The sequence below is a fragment of the Thunnus albacares genome, chromosome 19, assembly GCF_914725855.1.
Source record: "Thunnus albacares chromosome 19, fThuAlb1.1, whole genome shotgun sequence".
In the NCBI taxonomy this organism is placed as follows: Eukaryota; Metazoa; Chordata; class Actinopteri; order Scombriformes; family Scombridae; genus Thunnus; species Thunnus albacares.
This window is the reverse complement of record NC_058124.1, coordinates 868,397-895,880: the sequence shown is the minus strand read 5'-3', so window position 1 is coordinate 895,880 and position 27,484 is coordinate 868,397. Positions and strand designations below refer to the sequence as shown.

The 27,484-nt window shown below is 40.1% G+C and overlaps 2 protein-coding genes across 4 annotated transcripts; one reads left to right on the top strand and one right to left on the bottom strand.

The window, feature by feature from the left end:
• Window positions 1-3,001: 3,001 nt before the first annotated feature.
• ddx39b (DEAD (Asp-Glu-Ala-Asp) box polypeptide 39B) lies at window positions 3,002-17,621 on the bottom strand. 2 transcript variants are annotated; one of them, XM_044335101.1, is made up of 11 exons: window positions 17,534-17,621; window positions 16,025-16,248; window positions 15,616-15,743; window positions 14,214-14,306; window positions 13,936-14,119; window positions 12,688-12,806; window positions 8,413-8,544; window positions 7,523-7,632; window positions 5,066-5,210; window positions 3,539-3,686; window positions 3,002-3,425 (listed from the first exon to the last, which is right to left on the bottom strand). In XM_044335101.1, the coding sequence occupies exons 2-11, from the start codon at window positions 16,236-16,238 to the stop codon at window positions 3,409-3,411; spliced, it is 1,290 nt and encodes a 429-aa protein (XP_044191036.1). In that variant the 5' UTR covers window positions 16,239-16,248; window positions 17,534-17,621; the 3' UTR covers window positions 3,002-3,408. The 2 variants fall into 2 exon arrangements, with proteins under 2 accessions (XP_044191036.1, XP_044191037.1); XM_044335102.1 differs by lacking the exons at window positions 3,002-3,425; window positions 3,539-3,686 and adding an exon at window positions 4,327-4,757.
• polr1h (RNA polymerase I subunit H) lies at window positions 17,200-20,258 on the top strand. Of its 2 annotated transcripts, none has more exons than XM_044335104.1 (5): window positions 17,200-17,291; window positions 18,479-18,598; window positions 19,282-19,385; window positions 19,479-19,588; window positions 19,670-20,258. In XM_044335104.1, exons 2-5 carry the CDS (start codon window positions 18,481-18,483, stop codon window positions 19,692-19,694), a joined length of 357 nt encoding a protein of 118 aa, XP_044191039.1. In that variant the 5' UTR covers window positions 17,200-17,291; window positions 18,479-18,480; the 3' UTR covers window positions 19,695-20,258. The 2 variants fall into 2 exon arrangements, with proteins under 2 accessions (XP_044191039.1, XP_044191038.1); XM_044335103.1 differs by lacking the exon at window positions 17,200-17,291 and adding an exon at window positions 17,594-17,748.
• The last annotated feature ends 7,226 nt before the right edge of the window (window positions 20,259-27,484 follow it).

Below are 27,484 nucleotides of genomic sequence, written 5' to 3'. Positions count from 1 at the left end.
AATTTTATATTTTATGGGTCTTGTACATGGGTGTGTCAAAATGGCTCAAGGGCACCCCCTAGAAACTTTAAAAGTCAAAGCCCCCACCTTTAAATTTGATGTAGATGAACGAAATGTGGTAGGCACATGTATCATGTCCAGATGCACCAAAAAGCCTCCTGGAGCCACCCTAAGTCTAACAGGAAGTTAGCAACCTCAGCAACTTCAAATTCAGTCAGTATCATCTACAGACCTTGGAGATGAAAAGTTATCAAAATGGTGAGTTTTCAACATTCCCAGGGGGGCGTGGCTGGGTGGTGAATTTCAATCCTTCGTCATAAAAATTGAAACGGCCATAACTCCGGAATACATGATCCTATGAGACTCAAACCTTTTGTGCTTGATAAGAGTCCCACCCTGAATAGATCCATGTGTCAAAACTCGATACGAATCATAGCACCACCTACTGGCAACAGGAAGTTACATGTTGTACACTTTGATAACCTGTGGGTAGCACAGTGATTGGTTCCGCCCCAAATTTACTCAGAATAGCCTCAGGACCTTAGAAATTGTATATTCAGAAGTTGGTGGCTCTCTGTGGAAAGGTGTTGCCATGACGACACAGCAAATTTTGATGTCTTGCCATGAAATTTCAAAGCCTTATAACTTGACTCCACATGGTCTGCTGTTTTCCAAATTTCATATGCTTGTTAAGAGTCCTGTTCTGAAGACATGTACAGGCCCATATTTCGTGACAGTCATAGTGCCACCCACTGTCGATATGCATCATACTTTGTCTAATTATTCCTAGTAAATTTGGCTGATGCATCTGAAATTGACTCAGCTAAGATGTAAGACCTTGGTGATGCTACATTGTGCAGCTCATGACCCATAATCAAACGCCGTTGCCATGGCGACACATTCTTCACCACAAAGTACGAAGCTGTTTTTAAGGGGGTAGACATGCTTGAAAACTTTGCACACGCATGGCAGGTTTAAAGTCTGTAATATCATATAGGTGGTGGGTATGGGTGTGGCAGAATGGCTCAACAGCGCCCCCTACAATATTTCAACGAAGCAGCCCCCGCGCCAAGTTAAACCTACATGTATGAAAATCGGTACACACATGTATCATGCCAGGGTGCACAAAAAAAATTCTCTTGGACCCATAGCTTAAACCCAACAGCAATTTGGCCATTTTGAATTTAGTGCTCAATTTTGGTGATTTCACATACCTTGTATTTTAACAAACTCCTCCTACAGAATTCATCATATGACTTCAAAATCAGTGTGTCATCTAAACTAGTTTGTGTTCAAAAGTTATCAGAAAGATTTAGCTATCGTTGAAGCGGGTGACTGTGCGTGGCGTTGAGTTTTGATGTTTCGCCATTACATAGGAAATTGCTATAAGTTTTAGTGTACATGGTTGGATCTGCCTTCACGTTTGATAACAGTCCAGGCCTGAACACATCTACATGCCAATATTCAGTCAGTGATGTAAACTGGCTCAATAGCGCTCCCTACAAAATTTCAACGAAGCAGCCCTGGCAACATGCAAAATAGTGGACAGAGGAAGTGATGTTTATCTCCTTTTTGCACTGTCTGAAAACAGCCCGGGTCTGAAAACATCTACATGCCCGTGACAGATGCCTTTCGACTGTGCCATGCCTCGACATGTGCAAGGGTGCGAGGGCCCAATCATCGCTGCTTGCAGCTTTAATTTATTAATTGTATTTATATGTTTGTTTCAATTGATTGTCTTCTTTCTTGCTTGACGTCATTGTAAATGAGGGCTTTGCCCTCAATGATTTTCAAATTTGAATAAAGACATAAATAAATATAGTGATTTGAATTTCAGATAAGTGACAACTACAAGAGACAATACAAATGGCTATCTGGTGGAGATACTCCATACTGGCTGGGAAAAGCTTACCCATTTTGCAGTCAAAGGTTAGGCAAAAAAAGCAAAAACACCATGGTTGTGTGTCCTGCAAAGTGAGCTGTGATCAGCAGTTATCTCTCTGCTTCCTCTCTGGTCATCCTGTTGGATTCCTGCTCTGCTTCCTGTTTTACAAACATGTTGAAGGTAGTTGTTTTAACATCCTTCGTCCACATAAGAGGTAACTCAGAAACACAGCAACAGTGAGCATGTTGACCCCACATACGGTGGGAAATCATCCACATGCAAGTCAAATTTTTAAGACTATTTGAGTTTTGAGTCATAAAGATGTTCTGAGTTTGAAGCACTTTGTATCTTCCAAGCTTTACAACACTTCTACAAGACAAGGCTGATGATCTTCTATAAACCATCCTGCTGCCAGAAATACTCACTAGAGAACTATGAAATGTGTATTCATCCACAGATGAAAGTAGTCCCCAACAAATGCACTATTTCCTCCTGTTTGAGTAAAGTTTCCTAACATTAACATTAGCTGTTCTGGGAAATTACTGACTTTTAAAAAAAATATAATTGTATATTTGTGATCTATAATTTCATGCCTTTTTTTCTCCATTTTTTTGTCTGCTACAGAATACATATCTGCTCTGTAAATGACCTGTCCTGTTTTCCTTTACGAAAAATTAGAAACCAAAAGGGAGAAATGTATTAAAATTAATTGCTTTCATGATGGCTCCTCCTAGTTTTGTGTTAATTCCATAAAATGCCATTTGTCTACATAGATGAAGACTAATAAATCTTTGCATAAAGCAGTAATGTCCATGACACACATGCTCCTCTAGCCATCTGAGACAAAAAGTAACATTCTGATATTTCCCCACATACCTTTTTTCTTCCTTTTAATAATACAAAACTATTAATATATTTTTTTTTTATAAAAACTTGTTCATATTTTTGACTGCAAAAACGGATGACTAAATGTGTTTTCAGTTCTTCAGGACTTTAAGATTTACATCTTCAGTAGGATTCATGGGGCTTGTGGACAGGGTGAGAGGTGGACTAACATACTGTTGCTTTTGGTGAGTTTGTGGAATTCGTTGATAATAATAAAAATATAGAACACACTTTACAAGGCAAAAAACAGATTTATTTCTCCACACAGCATGTTTAGTCATGTCCTCTTCTCTACTATCCACTGGTAAAAAGTCAACTTATCTCATCTAGCAAAGCAGCTTTCCCTCATTAAGCTCAATATCAAAATTAAATATGCACTGACAAATACTGACATCAGAAACTTAAATAAAACTATATATATATTTAATAATGAAAAAGTCTGTCTGATTTCTTCCTGCAGAGGGAGCTGTACCACCGCTGTACTACTTTAATTCTTTCAAAAAAGCAAACGTGACAGGATTAGGAAAAAATCTGCTGCCTGACATGCCAAGGTTTATATAAAGACAGTCTGCATCTACCATCAGAGTGAAACTGCAAATACAAAGTGACTGCGAGACCCAGGGGAGCATCTGGCTCATCTATCGCGCTGGTTCAACTGCAGGGAAACACACACACACACACACACACACACACACACACACAAAGGGGAGGTTAGTGGAAGGGTAGGTTTGAATGAATCCAAAGCTGATAGAATAAATGGAAGCTCACTGTAAGAAGAGATGTCGATCTCGTCGGGCAGCTCACTGATGTTCACCTCGAAGCGGTCCTGGACGTCGTTGAGTGTGCGGGCGTCGCCCTCATCAGACACAAAGGTGATAGCCAGGCCCTTTGTGCCAAACCTGCCTGCTCGGGCCACCTGTCAACAACACACTGCTTACTTCTACCTGCTGACCTCAGTGTTCAGTCTGGGTGAAGACATATGACACATTACATCCTGAGTGTTTGATTTCTGCCCTGTGAAAAGGCTCAGACATCAGTAGTTTGTTGTGGAGCTGGTTAACACATTCCTGGTTTAGATCTTTTCATGGGATTTGTTGACAATGAGAAAAACACAGAATATTTTATCAGTCTTATTCTTGTTACTTTCAATGTGCAAAAGATTATTCATAACTTCATAGCTGACACCAATTTCATTATAATGGTATTACTTAAAGGTTCAATGTGTAAGAACTGGCCACCTGATCCAAACAAATGGGGGGCAGCACATCATCCCCACCCCCACCCCCACCACACACACACACCACCATCAGTATCACTCCCTGAATATAGCATAAAGCTTACTGTTTACAGTGAGTCTGTGCTATGGTGTATGGAGACGTTACATTACAGTTACAACATAACTCTAATTAACAATTAAATATTTACACACATGCCCCTTGTGTAGGTGTCATAAAATATCACAGAACTCACTGATGGTAAAACAACAGTTTTTCTGCCACACAGCATATTTTTTTCATTAATTGCTGCTATTTTACAACACAGTACACACACAGTAATCCAGTAGAAACCGAATTTATTGATATGGTATTTCAATATCGATCCAGCTTACTATGATGTGCTACGATGCCAAATGACCAGCTTTCACGTAACTGGTGCAACTCAGTGCAGTTGTTGGATCAGCTGACATGATCAGCTGATGTCTCTCTAGCCAGCATCTGCAGCAGCAGCCGGCTGCTCCCACAACGTTGGTGCAACTTTCCAAATAGGTGTTATTTGGATAAACTAACCACATATTACGAATCTACATGGTTGCTTTCTTGCCTGAAAAAATATTAAAACTTAATAAAGTGACATATTAACAGTCCTACAGCGAAAAATACAACAGCATTCAGCCTGGCCCCAACATCACTGCCAGTGATACTTCTTCTCCCTTTCATGTTGGACTCTGTGGGCAGACTGGACGCTACAGTGACTCACCATCACATCCCTGTGGTACAAAGTGGTATTACAAGACAGTACAGGCCGAAGCTAGCTGGTTAGCATGCTAACTTCAGTAGATATCTCTGAAACACAATACATATAGGTCTTTGAAATAACGTCATAACTGTTATTGTTCATATTCTGTTGATAATTTTAGTTAATTTGGGAATGTTTTAAACTAAGATTCTGGCCACTTCTTACACATTAAACCTTTAAATATGATGAGCTTTAATAGGTATAAATGAACACTGGGTTACAGAGTAGGGTTCACTTGTGTATGTCTGTGTGCTACTGTCGGTGTGAACACAGCCTTACCCTGTGTAGGTAAGTGTCAGAGTCTTCTGGCATGTCATAATTAAAGGCAATGTTGACTCTCTCAATGTCCATCCCCCGTCCAAACAGGTTGGTGGCCACCAGGATTCTCCTCTGAAAGTCCTTGAACTGCTGGTAGCGAGACAAACTAAAGACAGTGAAGAAGCAATTGGTTAAAGCATTCCCACTGTCTGCTGCCTTTCAGTTCAACAAGACCTACACAAACAACATACATGTATAGATAATGTATAGAATATACATATACAGTACATAAATTTATGTACAATATATGAATTTGAAAAACTCCCATCAGGAAGACAATATAGGGTACCCACAGCAACGAGAAACATCTTTAAGAGATATTTTATTCCATCCTGTCTCATCTTACTAAACTAATGACTTTATTAGATATTAGTGACTGCTGCTGTTTTTATCATGTCAATTCAAGATAACTATTTATTGTTATCATTTTAGCACTTTCATCCCAACCGTTTATTACAGGCCCATTTATTTCTTGTCTTTATCTCATGTATTCTAAACCATGGTGGAGGAAGTTTTCAAGTGTGACGCTGTCTGTGATGCCAAAGACTAATTTCCACGAGTGGACAATAAAAATGTCTATTCTATTCTAACAAAACGAAATACATCCCTGAGCAATATCACTAAAATATTAAATGATTCAAAATTGTGTCATCTTACAATAATCGTAGTATTACTTGGGTCAAATGTAGGCTATTTGATCTTATTTATAATTAAAAACAAACAGGTTAGATAGACATTGAAAATACAGGCCTCAAAGTACAACCTCAATGCAACAACAGTAAGTACACCTGTGACCACTAAAACAAAAGTGAGTACACCTGTGGTACTAATTGCCTGAACAAGATCATAAAAGAACCCGTGAACACCACAACTTTCTCAATTTTAGCCTGGGTTGTGTCTAATGCAACATGGCTCCACATGGTAAGGAACTGCCTGAACAAGTAATGCCTGGTGCACACTAGATTTTCAAATCTTAACTGATTTTAAAAACATGGGAAACCACCTGGTTACCTGTTGTGTGTGCTACGTGTTTGCACCAAAAAATAAAAAAAAAGAGAAAAAATGTGGATGAAGTCATGGCTGAGAAGACAGAATCAGCATGGCTTATACATTTTGCAGCACAAGCTGGAGGTGACATCCGGTTGGTGACGCTTCCCATTCAGCTTGCTCTCATTGGCTATTGCAGGTGTCTGCTCTATTTCAATCCCTGTTCCCTTCACACTAAATGATTTCAAGTGATAAACATATTTGATATTTAGGATTTGAAATCGGGGAGACTCCAATCCAGTCGGTAACATTAAGATTACGCCTGTAAACCTCTAACAGTACAGGATCATTTGGGCAGATAATCTGTTCAGACCAGCCTCTAAGTGGGAACACACCTGCAACTGTCAAGAGGGACGAATCAGACCCAAAATCTGCCCAGTTATCTTCTAGTGTGGGGCCAGCATAACAAACCACATTGTGAGAGTTCATAAAGATGGGAGAGGGTACAAGATCATCAGTAGGCTACTGAACAGAAGCCAAAACACAGTTGCAGCAGTGATTTGGAGGTACAGAAGGACTCATACATATAACTTACCAATAACAGAGGGTGCAGTGGCTGTCCTCAAAAAATGACAGCACACACAATTTGCTATTTACACAACCTTACATTGAAAAACAGAAGGGCAAGTGCTTCTGACTTGACACAAGGATTATCTGTGGACATTGGTGTTTCAGTGACTGCTCAGACAGTGTGAAGGACATTGCATGAAGTCAACCTCTATGGGTGACGTCCAAAAAGTAAACAATTGCTCACAAAAGGGCACAAAACTGCAAGATTAGACTGATGAATGCCTGATGCCTTATGAATACTGGCAGCACATTCTTTGTTTAGATGAAACCAAAATGAATAAGTTTGGATCAGAAGGGGTCCAGCATGTTTGGCGTGAACCTGGCCAGACTACCACAGTGACTGCTGACCGTGAAACATGGAGGTGGGAGTGTGCTGATATGGGGTCGCATGAGTGCAAAAGGTATATTGGCGATGGCACTATGAGAGCAGGTTTGTATACCCAAATACTGAGTGAAAAGATGACTACCAGTCTCAAGAAGGTTGGCAGGAGAGGAATTTTACAACATGACAATGATCCAGGGGTGCTGGATTAATTTCAGAAGTGTGGGGACCAAAAAGTGTGTGTGGCCTTTACATACTTTCCACACTCCACATCTGCGGACAGCTGTGGACTTGCATACAGCGAGACTGCAGACTGCGCACACGCAAAAGGGTTCTGTTCATACTTCCGGGGGTCTGCGGACACAGACGCATTCCACATGTGCGCACTAGTTAAACAGGGCTGCAGCATGATAACTGTCCACAGTTGTGAGTATTAAAAAAGCAGGCTAATGTGTTATTTATTGTTATGGCTCAGGTACCGTTCCTCCTGAGGCATCCCTCTGTGGATGGCAATGGCGGGGAAGTTTTGCTCCACCAGCAGCTGAGCCAGAGCTACACACCGCTGGACAGACTTCACAAAGATCACCACCTGGACAACAGAGTAACACAGTCACTCAGCTACTGTCAGCGTTTCTATACTCCACTTGTGCATCCATATAAAAAAAAAAAACATTAAGGCCTCAGTACACTGATTGCACAGGTGTGTGATGATGACAAAGTGGGTGGGGTATGAACTTCTTCTTCACACCACTACTTCTGGGACTTATGATTGAACGCTGACATTTGAGTTGCAACCAACAATCATTTTCTGTTAATCTGATGAGGATTTTATTGATTGTTGTTCTTCTGTCCCCCCTCCCCCTTTCCCTCTCTCTTTCTCTCTCTCAACCCAACCGGTCCAAGCAGATGGCCACCCACCAAGAGCCGGGGTCTGCTTGAGGTTTCTACCCGTTAAAGGGGAGTTTTTCCTTACCGCTGTCACCAAGTGCTGCTCATGGGAGAATTGTTGGGTCTCTGTAAATTAAAGAGTACGGTCTTGACCTGCTCTATGTGAAAAGTGCCTTGAGATGACTTCTGTTGTGATATGGCGCTATATAAATAAAAATTGATTGATTGATTGATTCATTTAGTCTATGAAATGGGGAAAAATTATGAAAAAAATGCCATTTACAAATTTTTCCAAACCCACAGTGATATCTTTACTTTGCTTGTTTTTATCTGACCAACAGTCTCCGCACATCTTCTGTCCCGTATTAACATGCATGTAATGTTGCAAACATAAAATAGTGCCAATATAAGAATTTGAACACACATCCGATGCCGCGCTCACATCAGTAGAGAAGACTATAGAGACATGATGAAGACATACCTGATTGAACTCCAGAGCATCCAGAAGGTCAAAGAGCTTTCTGTTTTTCTCATTGTCCTTCAGCTTGACGTAGTACTGCTGCAGCCCGTGCAGAGTCAGCTTGGTCTCGTCATCCACAAAGATTTCCATCGGCTGGAGCAGGCAGGAGTTGCACAGGGGTTAGGAAGGGGGTGAGAAGATTGAAGGGGAGGGGTGTGGGTGTTGGAATAAGGGAATGTGGAAGTGGAGTTTATTAAAGTAGGTCAGACAGAATGTGGCTAGTGTGAGGGGAGAGTTGTACAGGACAGATTGGCAGAGATATACAACAGTTTGAAGGTTTGTGATACAGAGGGGATGCAAGGAAATGTACCGATAAGGAAGCAGAGTGAGAGAGAGGAGACAGAGAGAGGTGCAGAAGAAGCAGATACCAGAGAGGAGACAGAGAGAGGTGCAGAAGAAGCAGATACCAGAGAGGAGACAGAGAGAGGTGCAGAAGAAGCAGATACCAGAGAGGAGAGGAAGGTTGTGGGGTAGTTTACCCACAAAACACTCATCCAACAAACACAGATAAACCTAAACACCCCAAAAAAAAAACCAGGCGTGATCACCCTGCACTGTTGAGAAGAATGACAACACAGCAAATCCATTCTAAAAGGTTTTTCTGTTCCTCACAAAAATCACAAATCCCGATCCCTGTGATCACTCTGGCTGCTCTGACTAACATTCCATCAATTCAGGTGCACAGCATGCACCGATGCAGACTCATCCATCTTTCCACTTATCCCTGTCTGCATCTTGGAGGTATGTCTCATGTAAGAACAAGGGAATTCATCCCGTCAATACAACAAACTAATCGAACGCTGCTTCATCTGCATCTTCTAACAATTTAGAATTGTCAAGAATTCAATGCAACCAATATTACACAACTTTAACTGCTCCAATAAAATTCCACAACACCAAATCCACACACATTTACTCCACTCCAGCCACTCTTGGTTAAGTCAACTACTTTCTGCGATCTATACTTTCCTAACCCTAGAAGTGTTTGAGTGAATATTTTCAACAACAAAAGGGGTTTTTGTGTGAATGATCCTACATCGTGATGTGTCCCACATGAGTGACAACTTACTGTTGACAACAATAGATTCTGCAAGGTGTTTTCATATTTTCTTAAAGCTGTGTCAATTTATTTTTTCTGCCAGTGGCAGCAGAAGAAACTCAAAAAACCTATTTGAGCATATAAAATTGTCATGGCGATATTCACTCTCGTTCAGCTCTGTCTTTGCTCTCTACCAACTCCTGAGGGAAATATCTGGCACTTTAGCTGCTCCACTATGTTGACAAGCGTATCTCTAACTGTGTCTGTCTGCTGTTTGGTGCTGAGCAGGTAGCGTACAGTGGCTTTAGCAGAGCTCTCTCACTGAAAACAGCTGCTTGCTGCTGCTGCTGTTAGAAACCAGGCTGATGAGAGCCATTAGACTGAACTAAAACAGTGACATTGCAGGTCGCAACGATGAGCTTAAATATTCTAAAAAACTCTGTGGAGCTGAAAGGAAGTGCAGACTTGGTGATAATTTCCTGTAGGTTCACTAGTACGAGAAACACCTTACTCACAACATAAAGCAATTTGATCCACTGTAAATGTAAAACTTTTCATTAATGCTGCTAAGTGGTTGTTTGTGCAACCTAACAATTACAGTAAGGTGGAATATTTGTTCTACTCCAATGATGTGTCATGGCTCTTGTCAGACATCATCAGTATTTGCCTGCTCCAGTGTTCCAGTTGTGAGAGGATTTATTTGGCTCACCATCCACTGTGGCAACAACTAGCAGAATCTACCAGTAAGCAGAGTCTGTATGATGCCTTTTACATGATCATTTATGTGCTCCCTGTATTGGCTGGTATCTGTCTACCCAAACAAGCGGTCAGAACCAGGCTGGAAAAAAAAAACATCTTAGCAGTAGAATGTATGTATCTACCAGACAGAGTCAATCAGTCAAAACCCTATAACACATGCTACTGTCACAAACCTCCTATCTTCTCTTTGATGCCTGGATTACAGCTGAAGACCAAAGCAGGAACTAAACAATCAGCAACTTTCTCATTTTAGATAACTGGTTTGCCTGTGAGGTGTTGTAGGGTTTTTGTGTCCTTTGCATTGGTATTTTTTCTGAGGCAGTTAACAAAGTTTAAGTAACTCTGCTGCTCCAGCTTCACCTACAGTCGTTGATGCTCAGTCCTCGATTGCATTTTTTTAAGTATCCTGGGAGGGAGGAAGCTAGCAGGATCTGAGTGTGTGGTTACTATTTAAAATGTGCTCTCCACTTCAGAGAAGTACCGTAAATGACTGCATATGCTCAACGAGCAGGTTGTGATCCACTACAAGCTGTCTGGCTGAGTTCTCTTTGTTTGTTTGGGGTTATTTATCTTTACGTTCTTAAATTAGCTTTTGCCTCCTATGATGGATTTGTGTTACAAGTTAACAGCACACTCTCCTTGGTGGTGAAACCTAACAGTTCAGAGATGAAGACTTAATTTACTCTACAACATTACATCTGCTTTTCTTTTACTGTATTTCATTAATGGTACTGCAAAAGCTAGCTGTCTTCAGCATTTTATGGCAGAGAGGTCCTCTTCATTTTGTTACTGTGTCTAAGTTTTGTAGAGGTAATTCAACATGTAATGATGATTTGGACACATTATTCTATACTATATTTTTAGTAAGTAATGTTTTTTGTATATCAAATTTCATTCTTTTAATTCTTAATTACTAGCCCAACTTGCACATTAAGAAAAAATATCTCTTTCTGGTAATTAAGCTCAGACCTTCTGACAGATGTTCTGGAATGAAAATACAGCATTAGTCATGATGAGCAATGTGCGTAATTCAGAATAGGGTAGCGTTAGCCGCCCAGTTGCAGCCTTTGCTTTCCCGTATATAACACATTTTGTGCTCCTCATGGGTGGCAATGGTTTTATCTACAATATCTTTTCTGTTTCCTACTATTTTGTAGGGTTTTTTCTGGGAAAATGTAGGTAAAGATTGTTTTAAGATTGAACGATTGCATGTAGCTTGAATCCTTGAGTCTGACCACACATAGGATTAATCATGTGATCACTTGAGAGCTTTAGGTAGGTTTTTTCCCTAACGATAATTTGGTAGTAATTATAGGGGAAAATAGAAACCATACAATTGGTATACTTCCAATTAATGAAAGATTTGCAACAGCAGATCACCTGAACATGCAAAAATGTGAAATCAGTCTAAAGGCAAAAATGGAGAGTAAAGTTCCCAATAGTCAATGGTTTAAATGTTTGGGAGTTTTTCTTTCGACAACATTGCAGTTTTCCTATGATTACCACCAAATGACATAGTTCTGTCCAGGGAATATCTTTAACATTATTAGGATAATCTGATAATTAAAGGCCCAATCAAGAATAATTAGACTTAGTGTTTCTCAGAACTTTGATAAATATGGGTTTTGGGCTTGGAGATGGGCTCATGTGGCTACCAAAGAAGTGAAACTGCAGCCCACTAAAGATTTAAAGCTTAAAACCAAGGAAGTGTAGTGATGCCAAATCAGACAAAAGTGCCAATTTGTATAGCAAATGGACAATAATGAGATTTTACCTTAAAACTACAGTATGCAACTTGTCTTACCATTAAAACACCACTGCAGCAAAGGCATGATATTTATATTACACTATCAGACTGTGTGTGCCTGTGATTCCCTGCTGGCTTGACACTATCTTTTGAATAACTGTGGGTGTGTGACTCATTGGCATGTAGCTGTGTGGCCAGTGCTACAGAGCAGTGACCTCTGTGCAACAACAAGGGAAGCGGTCAGATAGATGTTAATGAACGTGCTTTTTAGATGCCTGTTGCTATTTCTGTCTGTGGTGGCTTTCTGGTGGCTTCAGACTAAATGCTATTTGTTGATAACACTGCCTCCCTCCAGACAAGAAGTTGCATATTGTAGCTTTAAGTCGGGTTTAAGTGAGCAGCATGTTTACAGGCTGCGTCAGAGACAGCATTGGGCGGTTATAGCGGTTAAGGAGCTCTGACATGACAGCGCTGTGGTCAGACGTTTCCCCCCGCATCCCCCACGCACTGAAGGGGCTGCTTGGAGTAAAACTTCTTTCTTGCTTGTAACTTGGATTCATGGAGGTCGTAGGACAACATGGACTCTGAGGCCCGCCGCTCCAGCAGGCGTGGCACAACAGGGGAAGGAGTAGTGGAGGTGTGGAGGGAGCGAGAGGAGGCATGGTGGATGCGAGTGGAGAGACGTATTTACATCTTGCATGAACTTTCTGCAGACCGGACGGATCTCTTTGCTCAGGGTGGCGCTGAACATCATGACCTGCTTCTCATGGGGAGTCATACGGAAAATCTCCTGGACATCTCTGCGCATATCTGAAGAGGAGAATAGTGACTCACATCAGTATTCACGAAGTTCAACAAAGACCCTTTCCAATATCCTAAGTCCTAAACACTGAACCCTCACAGACTTTATATACGCATATATGTATTACATACACACATATTTATTTATTTATTTATTAGGTATAATATATTTATTAGGGATGTGCAGAGAGCCCAGTATTTGTATCTATATTTGTTGAAGCAGCAAAATGATTTATATTTATATTTGTATTCGAATAAAAGTGGAAATAGGCATAAAAATCCAGTTTTTATTTTTTATTACGCTTTTAATTTTAGGATATGAAAGAGTTAAAATAAGTGTTTATGAATAAACTATCTTACGAAGGAGGTCCCCACACCGGGTCTCAAACTCCAGTCTCCCAGATTACAGACGACTGCGCTGACTACTGAGCGAAACCGAAATCATCAATGTGCAGACAGACCTCTACTTATTTATACACCCGTAACACACAGACAGCACAGCCTGGAACATGTAGAGAAGAATTTCAAAGGCAATTCTTGCTTTGCACTTTTCATTTATTGCCTATTTTTTAGTAGCTCAGCTTTATCTCTGGGGAACATCTCCAACTTTGGAAGAGTGAGTTTTTTTCCCTTAAGCAAGGTCTGCAGAGTCACAGACTTCTGGAAAGTGTGCATACAGGGCTCAAAAAGTTATCCTCAAATACTTGCTGATTCCACAGGGGGGACCATCATGAGCCCTAACCTGACTTAACTGGAGCACATCAGAGTGTGTGAATATGTATACACAGTATATCAAACTGAATTAGTGACAGTAAATAGAAAATTAATAATAAATGATGACTTAAAGGAAAACTCCACCCTTGGTTCCTATATATGACCTCACGTTACTGGATTTTCATACTTCCATACAAGTGATGACAACTCAGCCATCTCATTGACAACCACAAGATGTAGTCTACTATAAACAACGCTGTCTTTTACAGCTTTGTCTTGTTGATGTTCAATTTTAACATCTTAAGGAGAATATACTGTACATAATTACTTACTTTTGTCCCACTTCAGTGCACTGTCAATTGTTTTAGAGTGGATTTTTCCTTTGAATATGAGGCTGTGTATGGGGAGAGGCATATTTACTAACCGAGCTGCTCCAGCATCTTATCACACTCATCCAGGATGAAATGTTTGATATGACGCAGGTTGAGAGTCTTGTTGCGTGTCAGTGCCAGGATCCGGCCCGGTGTTCCAACCACAATGTGAGGAGAGTCTTTCTTCAGCACCTCTTCATCTTTCTTTATAGACAGCCCTCCAAAGAACACTGCCACCTGCAGGGAAAGACACATGTACAGTCCGTAAAGATGCAAGGGACAGAGCGCTCATGATTCGGGCTGCTGAGGAGAATCAGGTCACAGTGTTTACCTTGACAGTGGGCATGTACTTTGAAAATCTCTCATACTCCTTGCTGATCTGAAAGGCCAGCTCTCTGGTATGACACATCACCAGGACCGACACCTGAAGCAAAACAATGACACTCACAATTACAAGATCCTCTTATGGCTTTTGTGACTGTAATGTAACTGCTGTCGCTCCTGATTATATTCATTTATATTTTCCTGACCAAAAACATTTCCTGCCTGCATTTGCTAATTCAAATCAGCTTTTGTTGATACATAACACAAAGCAAGTTTTACAATCTGTCAGACAAGGCATCAATAATTTACTCCACCATTTATTTTAAGTCATTTTCATATCAACATTGCCAATACTGTGGTGTGTATATAGTGTATATAAAATGATATTATAATGAGGTTGTGGTTAAAAGCATTATATTATAACTGCCCTCTGCTACTGGGGAACTTTTTACATTGGTTGCACCAATTTACGTCACAGACGTTTCCATGGTAACTAGGTTATTTAAACTGATCTTTCTGAATTTGCCTAATAAAAATATCTGTATTTTTTCGTCTGATTTTACATCTTATATAAAATCCCAATTTGAATGTAATTAAGTAGTCTGTCTTTTGAACTTAAGAGTGGATCCTTATAACACATTCTTGAGTCACATTTGATGTCATGTATGTATATTAAAAGAGTACTCCACTGATTTAGCATTGCACTCTTACATCATGTCAGACTCAGAATGGACATTTAAAAAGTATCAAACTCAATGCAGCAGAACCAGAGTATAGTCTTCATTCCATGCATTCGTCTTCCTTGTCAAATCCTGGTGCCTACGTTACCCACAAAGCAACTCGACCACCCACAGTTCAGTCAGAGATTCAAGAGTGTTATGCTAGTAGTGACTAATGTAGCCTGGTGTTGCTAGCCTCCAGCAGAGATGAGGAGCAGGCTACAGAGGTCTGCTAACCTCACTTCTTTCTAACTCCACGGCCCCAGATTTCGTTCATTTTCAAACTTGTAATCCTCAGCCCCAACAGACGCTGACTCAATACATCATTTGAAGCAATTTATTAGACACAGGAGACAAAAGGCATTCTACAACTTTTTTTTTTCTTTTTTTTTTAACAAATGCAGTAGTACTCCCCAACACCTGGAAACCAACGCTGAAGTGGAAAATAGGTGGAGTTCCCCTTTAAACCTGGACCAAACCTATTTCCTAATAACAGGTCATGAAATGAAATGGTGTGTACATATATATATATATACATGGTGCAATAAGATGTTGTGCTGCAGTATGGATGGAACTTATATTCTGCATTTTATTTCTAGAAGAAAGTGACTCTTAGTGATATTTGTGGACAGAGACATTATGGGTGGGTCAGAAGGGAGGGACATATTGGGTGTCAGCAGGGAGGATTACCTGTCCCGTGACTGGCTCCAGCTGCTGCAAAGTAGCTAGAACAAACACTGCAGTCTTCCCCATGCCAGACTTGGCCTGACAGAGCACATCCATACCCAGTATCGCCTGAGGGATGCATTCATGCTGAACTGCAAGAGACACACATCCAAAATGTTTCTCTATTAAAAAGTAAATCTTTTTCCTTATCAGGAAAATCCAAATCTCAAGCAAACCAACTATGGTTGTTTTGTTTTAACTTGTATATGCAAGTGTACATTTATCCCAAAATACCTAATTTTTATACCAAACCAGTTTTATCAAGTTTTTCTCAATCATACAATAAAAAACTTGTATTTGCTTCCTACCCCTTTTCAGTATATTATACTTATAAAATGCGCAAATCCATTTCCATGTCTCACAGATTACTCACCCTCAGATGGATGCTCAAACCCACAGTCCACTATGGCCCTGAGCAGCTCTGGTTTCAGCAGAAAGTCTCTAAATCCAGAGGAGTGAATGGACACATAAGAGCCCTTCACTCCTTCCTTCCTTATCGACATGTCTCCTACATCCCCGACCCCTGCAGCCTCCACCTCATCCTCCTCATAGTCCAACAGCTCGTTGTCTACGTCGTTCTCAGTCATCTTGACACAGCTGCAAAACAAAAAATAGCTTTAAGGGGGTATTTATGACAGGACTGCTGTATTAAACAATATTACATTTTAGAGGGGTTCTACTTCTCTCACATTTGTAGTTTTTCAAGAGCGGAGGTTCACTTCCATAATGTTACTTAAGTTGCTATAATGAAATCCTGTAACCATGTTTTTTGAGGGGGTTGATTGAATTTATTTACTGATTTTTATTTTATTTCATAAAAATCAACAAAACAGCACAGTACAAAATGAGCTTACCAACCCCTTCACAAACATACAGATGAATATTAGGCTTTGCTAATTCTGACACATTTACATCAAACCACTATTTGCTTGAGGTGCTCACAGCTCACAGGTATCTCAATCTGTGGAGATCTGTATTATCTCAGAGGTTTTGCATCTCCTGGCACTTCAGTACAGGACAGCTATTGGTGAACAGTTATTTTTAGATCTCTAAGAAAGTGGGACTGATATAGGCTACATGTGAAAAATCCATTTATATGGCAGAGATGCCAAACCAGAAATAATCGTCTAATATTAGGTATCAATTGCCTTTAGCTTGCTGAGGATTCAGGCAGCATGTCTGAGACTTAACAGAGGTGGTTTATGAAGTGATGGTTGTGTGTCTCAGGCTAATTTCTTTCAACTGTAAATACTGCTGCTGAATAACTGGCTGTGACATCCATCACTTAAATCATGTGTTCAGAACATGAAAGTAATGTGTACTGGCCTCCTAAATTACAGAGTTGTCAGAGTTCAACTCATGGATTTGAAGTATGTTGAACTGTTGCAAAATTCTGCCTTATTTGCATATTATCTTAGTTAGCTATCTATCTAGGCGCTCCTCCCACGTCAAAAATCCCTGTGGCTATGAAGACACACGCTAATTGGTTTTGTGACTCCATCAAACAAACTTGATAGCGTATGTTGTTAATTATTCTGGCATCTTTCATTCATTAACAGATAACAAACCATATTAACTTCTTTCTCTAACAGTAATTTTAACGTTCCTAGCCTGACGAAGACTCGGGGGAAAGTGTGACGGTAGGATATTTTAAGTGAATACAGGTAACGTTACGTTAATGTTAACGTTCGGTGTAAAAAAAAAAACAACCTAGGCATTTCAACAACTAGCTGCAATTAGCTCTACGGCTAACAAGCAACTCAACAACTCGCATGCTAAAGCAGCACACGGTTTAAATTTGAACTTAAGAATTATAGCGGATATATTTCTGTATGAACTACTAATGCTGTTGGTTTGAAATGACTTGAAGCACACAACATACCTTTAAGTAAAAGAGATGCAAGTGAATCAACGCCTCCGTTCAAAGCAAAGCGCTAACGTTAGCGTATGCACATGACGTCATCAGCAAGCGACGGCGATAAATTGAAGGACTCCGCGTTGTATATCGTTCTTTATTCTTGTAACGGAAAAGTTGGGGTGTTTCGGTGAAAACTGCGTATTATTTGTAGGTAGAAACGTTATTCACACATCAAACAGGTGAGTACGTAAATTCTGGTACAAAATATTTTTTTCCTCTGAATCAGCCGTTAGTCTCACGTGCTGAGGTGATGTGCTTTCTTCAGTGTACATTAGTGTTAGCTAGATTACCTCTTTACTTGTAAAACTGCATATTCTTATGGACACGCAGTCCTATTAACTATTTAATTTTATTTGGAAATCAAGTCTTAAAGTCGAATTTTTAAAAGCCCAAGCCGTGAATGAGACATAAACAAAAGTGAAGCCCTCAAACTCAAAACACTGACGTGTAACCTGATGTTATTCTCAAATAAACCGACAGGTCTGATCAGAGAACGACGAACAGAACACTGAAGAACAACTTAATTTCATTTACAGTCTCAATTATGGATAAAATGACCATTTGGAGAAGGGAAGCAAAGGCTGGTGTGTGTCAGTTAGTCAGTGGTGAAAGAAGTACTCAGATCTTTTACTTCAGTAAAGGTAGCTATACCACCATGAAAAAAATACCCAGTTACAAGTAAAATTCCTGCATTCAAATTCTTAAGTAAATTATAAGCATAGTACTCATTATGCAAAATGGCCCAATTTAGAGTGTCATATATATATATATATGAAGCATAAAATGGAAATACTCAAAGTACAAGTACTTTATTAAATGTACTTAGTTACTTTCCACCACTGCAGTTAGTTTTTCTACTAGTCTGTCTCCCCCTAAAGTACATTAATGAAGCCGCTTGTCTTTACATAGTGATGTCATGTTTTGGTGGTGATCCCAACTTCTGCCCAGAGTGTGGGAACGTCCTTCCTCTCCCAGGGATACAGGACACTGTCCGCTGCCCCCGCTGCTCCTTCTGTATCCCTGTAGCAGGTACCAACTCTCTACCAAGTTCTGCATGTATTTAACCTCCTCAGTCACAATCTGTGTGACTGTGAGCAACAGAGAGACAGGCATTACAATCTAATCCTTTACACCTCATGCAAGTGTCTCTGTAGCACAGAAAACCCCCACAGTGCACTGATTCCAATCTTATCATTCTTTGGAATAGGAAACATGTTCTTCTCCACCTTTTGAAATGATACAAAAACCACTTGGTGATCTGCCTCCAAGGGGCCCTCTGTAGCATTTCAACAATATTTTATATGAATCACCGGAGCAGAGTAACTGACATTTAGAGGGTCTGTTCAAAAAATTACAAAACATCTATTTTCTTGTTCCTACTGGTATCTATCCATGCAAGTAGTTGTGATTTGTCCAGGTTTTGAGATACGTTTAAGATTTTTGCCTCCACCACTGTACAGTGGAGGTGAATGGAATTTTGTTTGTGCTAGTCACAGCATTAAAAAAATAAATAAATGAAAAACTTCAACAGCAAATTTTCCTTCCAGAAACAATGCCTCTGTGCTTTTGGATAATCCACAGACCTCACTGTGAACTGTTTTCATTGGAAAAAATAGTCCTATGAACATTTTTGACATCGTACATCATGGTTTGATAACTGCACATTTCCCTGACACACATACATACATACATGTATGTATTTTACTGTCCAGAGTTCTCAGGCCAGGAAATACGCTCTACGGTCATCTTTAACCCTGTGGAGCAGTCATCAATGGCTCTGGAGGATGAGGAGGACTCAGAACTGAAGGGACCTGTGGTAAGAAGAGACAGTGCTACAGCTGACTCCTGTGTGTGATGGTGACAATTGTACACTGTGTTGATGTTGTTATCTGTATGGCTGCTCTCATAGATCGACAGACGCTGCTCTCGCTGCAATAAAGAAGGGATGATTTACCACACTAGGCAGATGAGATCTGCAGACGAAGGCCAGACTGTCTTCTTCACCTGTATACACTGCAGGTGATGAATATCAACACATAATTTTCACATCTAGTGCTTCTATGTGATCTTGTGCTGATCATTTTGATTTTGGTGTTACAGATATCAAGAGAAGGAGGACTCCTGAGAGGACATTTCACTCAGCTTCTCCATTCCTCTCCATACATCTGCTCTCCTCTTGGCCTCTGTTGGTTTCAGATAGTTGGATACTTTCTCAACAAACAGATTGTAAATATAAGTTAGAATTAGAGCAAACAGCACCACCTTCACCTCTGGTTTATCTAATGAAGCTGTGCATTGCAGAACATCTCAGTGACTGTCTGAATTTACAGTTTGAATAGCTTGACAAAAATCTCAACACACATAACTCAAGATACATTTACTAGCTTTTTATGGAGCTCTCATTTTATGCATCTTATGGTCTTCTTCAGTGGATGGAGTTTGCCCAGTTGTCATGGAGATGGGTTGCCTAGGAAGACCATGAGATGCTGTTGAAAGGCATTGAAAAGTTATTGAATGGATCTTAATTATTATTTTTTTTATTGTCTTTTTGTCAAACTACTGATTCCAAGGTCAAGAATGAACTTTCACACAAAATAAAGTTTGCTTACTTAGAAAATGACATTTATACAACTGCAGTTGTTTATAATAAAATGTTAATGTGAAATCAACTCTATTCTTGAAGTAGTAGTATTTTTTTGGCCACTTAGGGACATCAACATTGACATATTAACACCTTATAAAGTTGATATGGCTAATGTGTCAGCTAATTGTCCCCTATTTCCACATCCAGCAGACAGAACAACATTATCATTCATTTGGAGTCGAGTTTGTGTCCACCTGATGAATGTGAGTCTGATATTAACTCTTTTAAGCTCTGTTTTGGTCTCAACCAACCTGATCTCAAACAACACTGATGAGTTTGTGGGCTATAAAACCAAAACAAGCTAAAAGAGACTAAAAAGCTTGGTAGATCTAAGGGGAGCAGCAGAGTTAGTGATAATTCTCCGAGTTCATCAGTATAACTGACACCTTTCACATTACACATAGTCATTTGATCTTTTGTGAAGTTTTAAAGCTACAATGTGTAACATTTGAAAAGAAATGGCATTGATTAGACATAAGCTCAGGTTGAGGTTGGACAGGGCTATGCTGGGGATTACTATATATGAGATCACCAAGCTCAGCACCCCAGTAAGAATGATAAAGGCAAGGCAAATAACACGTTTCAACAACAAGGCAATTCAAAGTGCTTTACATAGAGTGTAAAAGGCATCAAAACAGAATATAAAAGCAACACAAGTAAAAAGACATAAAAACAATTAAAAAGTTAAAATTGGAAATAAAAAGCTAAAAGGGAATAAGACAGATAAAACGAGAATAAAAGTTACAGTGCACTGTAAAATATTAACCCTCAAATTTGGTTTAATAAAAGAGCGGCAAACAGAAAAATCTTCAACTGTGATTTAAAAGAACTTAGAGTTGCAGCAGACCTGCAGTTTTCTGGGAGTTTATTCCAGATATGTGGAGCATAAAAACTGAACGCTGCTTCTCCATGTTTAGGTTTTACTCTGGGGACAGAAAGCAGACCTGTCCCAGATGACCTGAGAGGTCTAGATGGTTCATAATGTAGCAGCAGATCAGAAATGTATTTTGGCCCTAAACCATTCAGTGCTTTATAAACCAACAGCAGTATCCTTTGACAGACAGGAAGCCAGTGCAAGGATCTGAGAACTGGAGTTATATGATCCACTTTCTTGGTCTTAGTGAGGACTCGAGCAGCAGCGGTCTGAATCAGCTGCAGCTGTCTGATTTTTTAGGGAGACCTGTGAAGACAGCATTACAGTAGTCAGGTCTATTGAAGATAAATGCATGGACAAGTCTTTCCAAATCCTGCTGAGACATAAGTCCTTTAATTCTTGATATATTCTTCAGATGATAATAGGCTGACTTTTTAATTGTCTTAATCTGGCTGTTGAAATTCAGGTCTGAGTCCATGACTACACCAAGATTTCTGGCTTGGTTTGTAGTTTTTAACATTATCGATTGAAGCTGAGTGCTGACTTTTAAACGTTTTTCTTTGGCTCCAAAAACAAAAACTTCAGTTTTGTCTTTGTTTAATTGAAGAAAATTCTGGCACATCCAATCATTGATTTGTTCAATGCACTTGCTCAGTGCTTGTATTGGACCATAGTCCCCTGGTGATATGGTTATGTAAATTTGTGTGTTATCCGCATAACTGTGGTAGCATGTTTTGTTGTTTCCCATAATCTGAGCTAGTGGGAGCATGTAGATGTTGAGCAGAAGAGGCCCCAGAATGGAGCCTTGGGGAACTCCGCATGTCATTTTTGTCCGCTCAGATGTGTAATTACCTACAGACACAAAGTAGTCCCTGTCCTTTAAGTAGGATTCAAACCAGTTTAGTACTGTGCCAGAAAGTCCCATAAGGTAAAATATGTAACACCTTAAATACTGCAGGGCACTGAGGGAATCAAACACTATGGGGTGTAACAGTAAGTGTATTCGTCCCAAACCGTCATGGTTCGGTGCATGCAGTCGTGCGAAGAATACGCTCTGTGACCCAAACAATTACTGTCAAAATAGTTTAATAATCCCCTTACTCCAACGTGCGAGTTCCATTCGGAATGTTTTTGACAGCACACCACTTAGCTATAGCATGCTCATGGGTGTATGGCAGCCAGCTTAGTCAAGGTCGCCTGGTTATCCTGTTTACCCTGCAGTGTTGCTGTTGTCACTATTATTAAAATATGCGCCATTATCTCCATAGTGAAACAATACCACGTCTCCCTGTCCCCCTCCCCTTTCTGTTATGGTCAGCTTTTCACTCCACTTTTGAGTGAAGCTGCTCAAACAACTATAAACACATTTGATTTCTAACGTGGTCTGACAGCACATCATAAGAACCAGTTCTGAGAAAGAAAAATGTAGTTAGAAAGTATGAAAGCAAAAGTAGTCGTTTGGTCCCTCTGATTGATATTTTTTTTAATTTAACCAGGAAGTCCCTTGAGATTGAAATCTCTTTGAGGGGGCCAAGACAACACACAAGCAGAAATAAAACACAACAGATAGGGAATACAAATATCATATACAGACTAAAACACAGACTAAATCCAGCTCAAATAAGGCAGTTGCTATTCTCAGTTAAATGGACTTTGAACATGGCTTTAAATTTTTCAGTATATTAGATTTAGCAGCATTGGTCACAAGTCAGCCAATGTGGTTGTGTTGGTCACTCTGGCACGAACAGCACGCCCAGGCTGATCCCACAAGTGTTCAATGGGGTTGAGGTCAGGACTGCTGGCAGGCCATTCCATCCTCTCCCAAATTCTGGAGATATTCTCTGATATACCCCACAAACCAACAAATGCTGGTTGAAGAATGGGATGCCATCCCACAGCAGTGTGTGACCAGGCTGGTGACCAGCATGAGGAGGAGGTGCCAGGCTGTTGTGGCTGTGTTAGGTTCTTCCACATGCTACTGAGGCTCCTGTTTGTTAAATGAATAAATTGTTAAATTGCCAGTATGTCTTGTTCCTTCAAACTTCAATCATCCAAGTGACCAAACACCAAACAAGAGTCAATGGCAGAATAAGCTGTTTGGCATTGGCAGAGAAGATTTGGCATATTTTTCATGGGTGCAACCCACATACTCAGCTCTACTGCTCATCCCACAAATGCATGTTCCTTACAAATGTGGCACCATTTAAAAGGGAAATAAACAGGCTTTCCAACGTTATAAGATTTATTGCCAAGAGGCATTGTTACAACAAAGAAATAATCTACCAAACACAAATTTCCTTACTTTTAGTGTTATGTTTAGTTCTTGCCGTGTGGTGCAGTAGTTCCGTCCGGTTTTGGACAGCTTGCGACTCCCATAGGCCAGGACACGCTCCCTGCCCTGCTGAACTTGTGACAGAACAGCACCGATGCCAACATGGCTCGCATCAGTGTCCAGTATCATGTTGCCTTGGTCTAGTGGGTAACCCAGGACTGGTGCAGTGGTTAGCAGGTGCTTGAGTCTGTTGAATGCCATCTGGCATTCTGAAGTCCACTGGAAATGAGTGTATTCCCAGTATTTATAAAGGTCCACTTCTGGGGTAGAAGGCTGCTGCTTGGCAAGCTCTAGGAGTCCAACTTGCCATTAGCCAGAGGCAAGATCCAGCATGCTGACCCATCTGGCAGTGGAGAAGATGTCAAGGGTGTCTTGGAAATGGTGCAGTCGTTTAGGGCCCTGTAGTTTATGCAGAGGTGGTACGTTCTGGTACGCTTGTTGTATTTCTTGATCGGCATCCTGTTGTTTCTCCCACGTCACGGCGTGGCGGCTGCTTAACTGGGATGCCTGGTCAAGTCACAATGTCATGCTGCACCAGGCTCGTGTGGCCAAGGTCACTGGGTCCAGTTGAGAACACACTGCTTCACATTTCAAATTTCAAGGACTGCCTTTATTCACTTACGCAATATTGCAAAAATCAGGCAAATCCTTTCTCAAAAAGATTCAGAAAAAATAATCCATGCATTTGTTACTTCTAGGCTGGATTATTGCAATTCCTAATTATCAGGCTGCCCTAACAAGTCTCTAAAGACTATCCAGCTGGTCCAGAATGCAGCTGCTCATGTACTGACAAAAACTAGCTAGCTTCCTGTAAAATCCAGAATTGAATTTAAAATCCTTCTCCTCACCTACAAAGCTCTTAATGGTCAGGCACCATCATATCTTAAAGAGCTCATAGTACCTTATTACCCCACTAGAACACTGCGCTCCCAGAATGCAGGCTTACTTGTGGTTCCTACAGTCTCCAAAAGTAGAATGGGAGGCAGAGCCTTCAGCTATCAGGCTCCTCTCCTGTGGAACCATTTTCCAGATTCAGCCTAGGGGGCAGACACCCTCTGTATGTTTAAGAGTAGGCTTGAAACTTTCCTTTTTGATAAAGCTTATAGTTAGGGCTGACCAGGCCCCAGGCCTTGGACCAGCCCCTAGTTATGCTGCTATAGGTCTAGACTGCCAGGGGGACCTCCCATGATGCACTGAACTCCTCTCTCCTCCTCCTCTCCATTTGTATGCATTCATGTAACATTACTGCATGTTACTAACGTGGCTTCTTCCCCAGAGTTTTTTGTGCTTTCTTGTTTTGCAGGCTGTGGGCCTTCACCACAGGAGTGGTGCAGTCATTCTCTGGTTATTGCTGCTATTTGTTATTGCTGGTCATATCTCTATTATAATTATTGTTATTATTGTTGTTATGCTGCCCCTCCCGCTCCCCCGCCCCGAACTGAACTGAACTGAACTGCCATAGGTGCACAGTAGCTGAGCTAGCTGGACTTGCTCTTTTCCATTGAGCTCAGCTAAACTCTGGTTGTAGAGCTCCTGCAAGTGTTGGGGAACAGTGGGATGTTCTGGTTGTTCTGGCTTGATTGTGGTGGTGGCAGGCTGCAGGACTTTTGCAGGCTGGAGGAACCCTGCAATGTCTCTCTTTTTGATGGTTACAGCTGTATTACCAGGGTTAAAGATGTGGAGGGGTACAGTTTTAAAGGACTGGGTCTCTACCAGGACACATGCAACTAACACTGTGCTTCTCGACAAAACCTTTGGTGGGGCTGAGCATCACTTCTCCTTCAACAGGTTCTCTAATGTGGGCGTGGCCTCTTACCACATACTCCTGTCCAGCCTTCAATACCACAGTCCAGGCCACTCTCACTGCATATGTCTTTTGGTTTGCTTAGGGTGTGGAAATATAGTACTTCCTCACAAACAGGACGATGTGGTGGTTTCCACTTTTTAAATATACTTTATTAAGTTTTTGCACAGGAAAATTACAAAGTACATAAAGGGAAAAAGAAAAGTTTCAGTAAAATACAGTAATAATACAATCATCCATCTTCAACATAATAATACATCATCATTAATAATACATCATTAAATAACAGTGATAGCATAAATTACAATGTTAGCAAGGTGTTTGCTTTGACTTTTTAAATTTACTTCAAGTTTTACACAGAGATTATATACATAAAAGTAAGAAAAAAGCTTCAATAAAACACACAATCAATATAATCATCAATCTTAATCATTAACATAGCAGCAATACATCATTAAATAACACTGATAACAAAAATACAAAGCATACATTTACAAAGTTAACAAGTGCCAAGGTCTGAGTCTCTTGTCTGATCTCCACTGTTCTCTGTCTCTTCAGTTCAGTTACTGTTTGTTTAAAGACAACATCACTTGTAATGGTGGCTTTATGAAGGACCCCAGCACACCTTGTCTTCCATATTTTTGTTACTACTGTACATATTATTGTCAATAAAATTGTTAATGTTAATGTTATGTTAGTGTTAATAAAATTCACGATGTGACCTTGGCATCTTTTCCAGGAAGACACCATACATCACTGAATTATAGTTTACATTTACATTAAAACCAACTCCTGCCATTTCCCCCCACACATCTTTAGAGCTCTGGCATTTTAGGAGTAAATGTTCAATAGTTTCATCCTCATTACAATTGTCAATAGGGCACTTTTCAGGTTTGACATAACAGCACCACGATGACTGCTCGGACTGCTAGTCTCCCAACTGATATGAGCCACATAGTGTCTCGTTTACTTTCTGATAAGCTTTTACTAAACATATTTTTAATACATACCTGAGAGTCAGATTCATCTAAATTTGTGTAGGGGAAAAACACCACCATACATGTTATCACACAGTTTAATATATATATATATTTACTAGACATTTTGACCCAATCAATATTTAAGTGTGCAAACTTAGTCATAAATTTACTGTACATAAGTTTATAAGATGGAATAGAGATTCTCGCACGTCCTCTTTTTTTGGTCAAGATAAGGGCTTCACTGCAATGTTTTTACAAAAAGCTATCTTTAATTTTAAACCCAGGTCTACAGCCCCAAGACCTCCATCTTTTCTAATTTGCACAGTAACTGCCTCTTTGTGACCTCCTTAGTGGTTCCCAAATAAAATAAAAATCTTTATTATTTGTTCTTTAGGAGGGAATAGGGTAGATAAAAATTACAATTTAGATAAAACAAAAGTATTTATTATTAAAATTCTACTTTTATAACTATTTGATTTATAAATAAATACTGCCAGTACTGCCTCGTCACCACCTATTCATGGACAACAAACATCAGACAGCACAAAACATGGTTTCAAGACAAAAATATATTTTTTTATTTTTATAAATTAAAATTACTTCTCAATCAGACAAATTACGTATCACAGAATGAATAAATTATTCAATATTACCAACTACCTGTTAGTAACATCCAAGACACTGGCACTTGATTATTCATAGATTACACTTGATAGATTACTACTTCCATGATGTCATGTGCCTAGAATGTTCTAGACTGTTCACATGGCTTTTGAGTATTTCACTACAATTTTTCCAGTACTAAGTCCATTACTGATTAGTTTGTAGTTTGTTTGTTTTTTTTTTTTTTTTGAGAACAGCTTGCAGCAGAAGCAGTAAAGACTATTTTTTTCTTGGAATATACCACCCAGCTTCTCTTGAATGATTTTCTCTCCATTCACTAATTTTCAGCAAAAGTGGTGGTGATGGGAACTTCTCTCATCTTCTCATTCTGGAAATGTAGAGTCTTATTTTACCCTCTGCTGACTAACTCCGTCCTCATCATATTAGACAGGATTGGCTAGGCAGCAGGATCTATAGATGCTGCCTTGAAGGACTCACATACTTCAGGATATGTTCCAGTTGATGAGGTGTCTGCAGGCTGTAGAGAAGTGGCCTGTAGACAACTTGAATAAATATGGATGGTTGCAGTCTACATAAGGATTTAACTCATTCAATGGAGATCTACAAGTGACCTGTGGAGGGCAGCAATACGCCTTTGTTGTGTCTAGTCGGCCGCAA